Raw genomic sequence first — 7441 nt, 5'->3', positions numbered from 1 at the left:
TTGATGGGGAAATTCCTCCCTCCTTATTCCTTTCCTCAAATTACCTTAACTCTTCTTGGATCTTTCTTCTCCTACACGCATTTTTAGGTCAGTTTACTACATTCCATGTTTAACAGAAACCTATGGTGTTTTGACTGGGAGTGCAATGAATTCATAGATTAATTAGAGAATAATTGACTTTTTTACAACATTGAGTCTCCATTAGCATTGCTTATCTGCACATTTTCTAGGCTTTTTTTTTCTGTTATTCAGTAAAGTTTCATATTTTTTTAAGCTAGTCTTGGGCCTTGTTTGCTAGAATTATTTCGAAATTCCTTAAATTTCTGTTGCAATAGGAAATAGAAAGTCTCTTTTAAATTATATTTTGCTACTTATTTTTACTTGAATGTAATAACAGTATTGTTTTTTAAACAATGATTCATATCAAACAAATTTGCTGAAACTTCTTACTGCATCTAGAAACTCTCTAGGATTTCCTTTGGAGACAATCTTATTTTCTATGAATTGTATCCATTTTGATTTTACCTTTTCAATTATTATATGGCAAAAATTTCTTCTAGTGCTCTTTTCACAAATAGGACAATGCTTCAAGAGCTTTACACAGAAGGCTCAATATAAACTCCTTGTCTCTTATGAATCTGTGGCCACATCTCCCAGGGGCCATCATGGCATCAGCTCGGGCTTACAATAATTGTTCTTGAGTTTTTTTCTTTCCAAGACATATGTAATCCCATTTCTTTCTTTTAGGTTTTGGCTATGTGTTTTTTCTTTTTCTTTAACAATGTATACAGAATATCTATGTATTTTAACAGGAATCGGACCTGTCAACATCAGCTAAGTCTGCCATGTTGCCAAGAGCCCTACCTCTCAAATATTTTGCTTCTCTACCATGTGAGCTAAACATAGTCTCTGAGCCCTCAGTTTTACTGAACCCTCTCAACTCTGAGATATTATGATTCTGTATATATATGATACAGGAAAGGGCATTTCAAGAGAGAATACCAAATTCATTGAGGTACAGAGATGAAAAAGCATCTCATGTTTAGCGGAAATTATTTTACCTACTTCCCTTGTGCTAGCATGTAATTCTCATCTGAAGTATAGGAGACACTGAGAATTGATGGTTAAATTATTTACATATTGAATCAATTATTGAGTAGAGATCACTAGAAAAATTAGTGAATTACTTAGGATATCTTGGACTATAGCAATAAATACATGTAAAATATGTACTGATTTAAACAGAATAAAGTTTATTTATCTCTTATGAAACAGTTCTAGTGAGTATCCTTGGTGCTGGTGGCCTTCCTGGATATAGAGAACAAAGGACACAGGTTCATTCCACCATGTGACTTACCACTCCATTTAGCCTCCTAGCCATGTGCATCCGGTTGCCCAAGGGGAAAGAGAATCTGGAGGAAGCCCAGAATTGGAACACATGGATGGATTGGCTAGAACTCAGGCATGTGACCAAACCTCAGTACAAAGGAGCCTGGGAAATGCAGTCTAGCTGACTGTCCAGGAAGAAGAGAACAAAGTGGATTTGCATGAGATGCTAGTAGTCTCTGCCACAATTCGTCACCCTCAGAGTCAAGGTGGATGAAAGGAGGGAACCAATAGCAAAATAATTAAGGGAGCCTTACAATATTTCAGGTAGAAAATGATGGTGGTCAAAGCTATAGCACTGAGATAATAAGTACAAAACTTGTGTATGAACTATTCAAAATTAAGAATCAACAAGATCAGATGTAGAGGTGAGGGATAACCTGGATGACAGTGCCTGGTGGCATCTCACATGTGGGGAACCCCTTAAACAAACATGGATATATTCAAACTATTGAGTGAGAAGTTATTGGTGCATAAAATAAACAATATTCCAAATAATCTCTGCAAGGGAGATAAAAATAACCAAGATATGGTTCTCTTCCTCAAAAAAAATCTGGCAGTCTACTTTGGTTGGATGTGCAGAGTATGGGGTCAGACATATTGGCAAGATGACTGAATGTGGAAATATAGGAAATGAGACCAAGCCTACATATAAAGACCTGAGATTCTACTAAGCAGCAATCAAAGCCGTGATGGAGATGGATGAGCCACCAAAAGAAATAATAAAGAAAGGTAAGAGAACATTGAAGAGAAAAACATTATGATTGTGTTAATTTAAAGATTTTGAATACAGATGAAACCTATCCAAGGAGGTGATGAATATCTACTTTAAACAATAGGGTACCTGGGGAGTAAACACCAATCTCATTTTGCTACAAACTAACCCCAGGGGTCTTTGTGATTTATCATCTTCTGATGCCAGTGTAGACATTTGTTACATCCTGGCTCTGGGCTTATTCTAAGTTTGGTGGAACAATTTCTAATTATCCAGGGTGCTCCTTGTACTGACCATCCTTTGAAGTGCAGTATTTTTTCAAAGACCTGAAAACACTATCCTTTCCTTTTCATGTGTAATAAATTTAGTGTGTGATTCAGGATTATCCATTAAGTTATAAGGTCCTTGACAGCAGAATATGAATCGTATATGAATAAATGGATGAATAAACTGTATTTTTCACATATTTATGATTTTTCCATGAGGTCTAACAAAGTTTCTGGCACATTGAATATGAACTTTACCTATTTGTTAAATGATTAAGCCCTAGAAGTTTGAGTGATGGTGCTGGGGGTCCAGACATGAGTGTCCAGGGCTAATTGTCAATTAGTCCCCCTAACACACACAGATATTTTCCCCAATGTATTGACTATTCTGGACATAGTAAACACAAGTATAGACACAACCACCACAGGAGTCAAGTGGTGGTTTAGGATGATCACTACACACACGTCTTCACTAATTATCTTGGATTCCTCTCTCATTTCCTGCTAAAGAGTCCATGGGAGAAGAAAACCAATCTTCTAACTTGGATTTCATCCTCCTGGGAGTTAGTGGTCAGCGGGAACAGGAAGATTTCTTCTTCATCCTCTTCTTATTCATTTACCCCATCACATTGATTGGAAACCTGCTCATCATCTTGGCCATTCGCTCTGACATTCGCCTTCACAACCCCATGTATTTTCTCCTTGCCAACCTCTCCTTTGTTGACATCTGCTTCTCCTCTGTAACCATTCCTAAGATGCTGGCCAATCATCTCTTGGGCACTAAAGCCATCTCCTTTGGAGGATGTCTAACACAGATGTATTTCATGATTGCCTTGGCTAACATAGATAGCTATATCTTGGCAACAATGGCATATGATCGTGCTGTGGCCATCAGCCGCCCGCTTCATTACACAAAGATTATGAGCCCTCGAACTTATGTCCTGCTTGTTGTTGGCTCTTGGGTGGTTGGAAATGCCAATTCCCTCCCCCACACTCTGGTCACAGCTGGTCTGTCCTTCTGTGGAAACCAGAAAGTGGCAAACTTCTACTGTGACATTGCTTCTTTACTCAAGCTGTCCTGTTCTGACGTCCACTTCAATGTGAAGATGATGTACCTAGGGGTTGGTGTTTTCTCTGTGCCATTACTATGCATCGTCATCTCCTATGTACGGGTCTTTTCCACAGTCTTACAGGTTCCATCCACCAAAGGTGTGCGTAAAGCCTTCTCCACCTGTGGTTCCCACCTCACAGTTGTTTTTTTGTATTATGGGACAGTCATGGGTATGTATTTCCGTCCTCTGACTAGTTACAGCCTAAGGGATGCAGTGGTGACTGTGATGTACATTGCGGTGACCCCAATGTTAAATCCTTTCATTTATAGTCTGAGAAATTGTGACATGAAGGCTGCCCTAGGGAAACTCTTCAACAATGGAATCTCCTCCTAACCTCATACTTTGGAGACTTCAGTCACCAATTAGGATGCATTTGAAAATCTATCCCCAAAAGTCCTCCCCCTCCAAGAAACCATCTTTGATCTCGCAGGGCAATGCCACTCAGTTCTGCAGGCTTTCATTCATTGTTTCCAGGTCCAAAAGCAAGAATGGTGTCAGCAATATATGGCTGCACACTTTCAGGCATCTGGGATAATTGAGCTAAGAGACAATATTATCTTTGCTCTGAGTCTCTTTCAAGGTGTTAATGTAATAGTGGATTTCCCTTATTTCATAACTCATTTATTCATTCCCTTACCCTCAGCCACTATTCGACCTTCTCCTCATTATACTCTAACTTTTCCACCTTTGGAAGGGACATTAGGTTACTCCACTGTGCTGGTTCAGATTGCAGGCAGCAATACTAGAAAGTCCCTCCTCCTCAGTCCACTTCTATTCAGATAAGGTAAGGTCACATAGACACAGAACTAGTGGGCTGTCCTGACCACTAGGCAACTAACTTTCCCAGATTGGATCAAAGTACAATCCACCCTATCAGGCCCCAGGAATTCTGACTTATGATTCAAAAACATAGTTACAGTTTCTTGCATAGGAATTATCATTGTATCTAGGCCTTGAAGCTGCAGCACTGGTCCTGTGACCACAGCATCAAGTAGGGGAAAAAACCAAGGTAATACGGGAAAGAAAGAAAAATATAGTCATTATAACAATATACTCCTCTCTTGGCAAGAATTATATAGTCATACCAGCATCCTTCGCCATCTTCTGTTCCCCAGATCCACTGGAAAAACAGAAACCCATCCAGTGGGGATACTCCTTTAGTTCCATTCATGTTCATATTGGGTGTGAGCACACACTCATGGGGGCCTGTAAGCCAACCCTACATGTCTTTATCTCCCTCCATTTTAGATAACCACTGTTTTAATTCCCCATTCCAATTCTCTCTCAAACTAGTACTGTGAGGAGGCTGTCTCTCTTCCCATCGTTGTTCATTGTAAGCTGCAAAATGTGTTGCTTGGTCTGAAGAAATAATTGTCAGCCATCCAAAATGGTGCAATAGTTTCTCTTCCAGTTATTTTATGGCACTCAGCATTTGGATCTACTACCAGATAAGCAAAGCCTAGTCTAGAATCAGCGTCTGTTTGTGTAAAGATCCATTTGTAGCCCCCCAGGACTACAAGCATCAGTCCCACTTGCCAGCTATGATCAGAACCTTCCCCCCAGAGAATCTGCCACATAGTCATCTGCAGCCTCTGTCTCTTTTCCTGGCAGACAGAAAAATTCCTATTGGCATTTTGTGCTTCAGGGAGTGCAAGACAACTGTGTCCAAATTCAGACCATTTCTGCATCATTACAGTACTCCATGCCCACACATTTCATGGACCCAGGTGGCCCTCTCAAGTGAGCACACAGGGATGTTTGCTTGTAATTCCAACCACCTTCCAAATCTGGAAAGGAGTTCTTCTGAAGGGCATCAACATGTCCTACTTTAATGCGCCCCTAAAATCCCTACCGTGATTTCCATAGAGCTTTGCCCATGTGGGCATCGCTTTAGTGGCCAGGTTTCCATCCTCCTACTGCCTGACCATACGGCTAGGCCATTGGCCACTGCTCATGAGTGACCAAAACCCAAATATAGGGGCTTTTATCTTTGCTCAATCCGTGTCAGGACCTGAACCCATAGCTACTCCAAATATTTAGCCTCTAGCCACCTGTGGCTATAGAACTCTTGAAATGTGCTAGTGCAAATTGAAATGTGTTGTAAGTGTAAATTACACTCTGGATTTTAAATATTATAAAATATCTCGATACTATTTTGTTTTATTTATTTTTTTAAAGGAGTCTTTTTTTTTTTTTTTAAAGATTGGCACCTGAGCTAACAACTGTTGCCAATCTTCTTTTTTTTTCTTCTGTTTTTTCTCCCCAAATCCCCCAAGTACATAGTTGTATATTTTAGTTGTGGGTCCCTCTAGTTGTGGCATGTGGGGTGCCACTTCAGCGTGGCCTGATGAGTGGTGCCATGTCCGCACCCAGGATCCAAACCAGCAAAACCCTGGGCTGCCCAAGCGGAGCACATGAACTTAACCACTTGGCCATGGGGCCGACCCCCTCGATGCTATTTTAAAATGCTGATTGCATGTCAAAATGATAATAATTTGGAATACTGAGTTAATTTAACTATACTACTGAAATGATTTTCACTTCTTTTACCTTTTTGCTCTAGCTTTATTGTTCATCTTCTCAAAAAACTAATTCTTACTTTCATTGGTCTTTTCTATTTTTTTTGTTTCTGTTTCACTTATTCCTGATCTTTGTTATTTCTTCCTTCTGCTAATTTTGAGCTTAGTTTGTTATCGTTTATTAGTTTTATGAGGTGTAAAATTAGGTTATTATTTTACCTCTTTACTTTGTCTTAACAAAGGTGTTTATTGCTACAAAATTCCTCTTTGAACTGCTTTTGCAGCATCCCATAGGTTTTCATATGTTGTGCTTCCATTTTTATTTGTTTCAAATATTTTTTGAATTTCCTTTTGATTTCTTATTTGATCCATCAGTTGTTCAGAAGTGTGTTATTTACTTTCCATGTATTTGTGAACTTTCCAGCTTTTCTTCTGTTATTTATTTCTAGTTTTATACTATTGTGGTCAGAAAAGATACTTGGTATGATTTCAATCTTTTTAAATTTGCTGATACTTGTTTTGTAACCAATCACGTGATCTGTTCGGGAGAATTTTCCATGTGCATTTGAGAATAATGTGTATTCTGCTGCTGTTGGATAGAATGGTCTGCATATTTCTATTTTGTCTACTTGGCCTAAAGTGTGTTTCAAGTCCAAAGTTTCTTTGGTGATTTTCTGTCTGGATGACCCATCCATTGTTGAAAGTGGGGTATTGAAATTTCTTCCTATTATTGTATTGTCTGTTTCTTCCTTCAGATCCGTTAGTATTTGCTGAACATATTTTGGTGCTCCAATGTTGAGTGTGTATATATTTATGATTGCTATATCTTCTTGATGAATTGACTTCCTCATAATTATATAATGACCTTGTCTCTTGTTACCACTTTTGGCTTAAAGTCTATTCTTCTGTATAAGTGTAGCTACCTCTACTCTCTTTTGGTTTCCACTTGCGTGGAATATCTTTTGCATCCCTTCACTTTGAACTTTGTGTGTCTTTAAAGCTGAAGTGAGTCTCTGTAGGAATGATATGGTTAGGCCTTATTTTTTTTATCCATCCAGCCACTCTATTTCTTTAGATTGGAGAATGCAATCCATTTACATTTGGAGTAATTTTGATAGGTAAGGACTTAGTAATGCTGTCTTACTGATTGTTTTCTGGTTGTTTTGTAGGTCCACTGTTCCTTTCTTCCTCTCTTGCTGCCTTCTTTTGTCAACTGATGATTATCCACAGTGGTATGCTTTTATTCTCTGAGCTTTATCTTTTGTGAATCTATTGTAGATTTTTACTTTGTGGTTACTATGAGGCTTACATGAAACACCTTACATATATAACTGTCTGTTTTATGCTGATAACAATCTAACTTAAATCAGATACAAAACCTTAACTCTTTACTCCTCTCTTTTATGTTTTTGATATCACAATTTACCTCTTTTTATATTGTCT

The 7441-nt window shown here is 38.6% G+C and overlaps 1 protein-coding gene across 1 annotated transcript; it reads left to right on the top strand.

The window, feature by feature from the left end:
• The first annotated feature begins 2882 nt into the window (after positions 1-2882).
• On the top strand, positions 2883-3812 carry LOC124247855 (olfactory receptor 1A1-like). Its single transcript, XM_046677635.1, has one exon. The coding sequence runs from the start codon at positions 2883-2885 to the stop codon at positions 3810-3812; it is 930 nt and encodes a 309-aa protein (XP_046533591.1).
• Positions 3813-7441: the final 3629 nt, after the last annotated feature.

Source organism: Equus quagga, chromosome 11, assembly GCF_021613505.1.
Source record: "Equus quagga isolate Etosha38 chromosome 11, UCLA_HA_Equagga_1.0, whole genome shotgun sequence".
NCBI lineage: Eukaryota > Metazoa > Chordata > Mammalia > Perissodactyla > Equidae > Equus > Equus quagga.
This window is presented reverse-complemented; position numbering and strand designations above follow the sequence as displayed.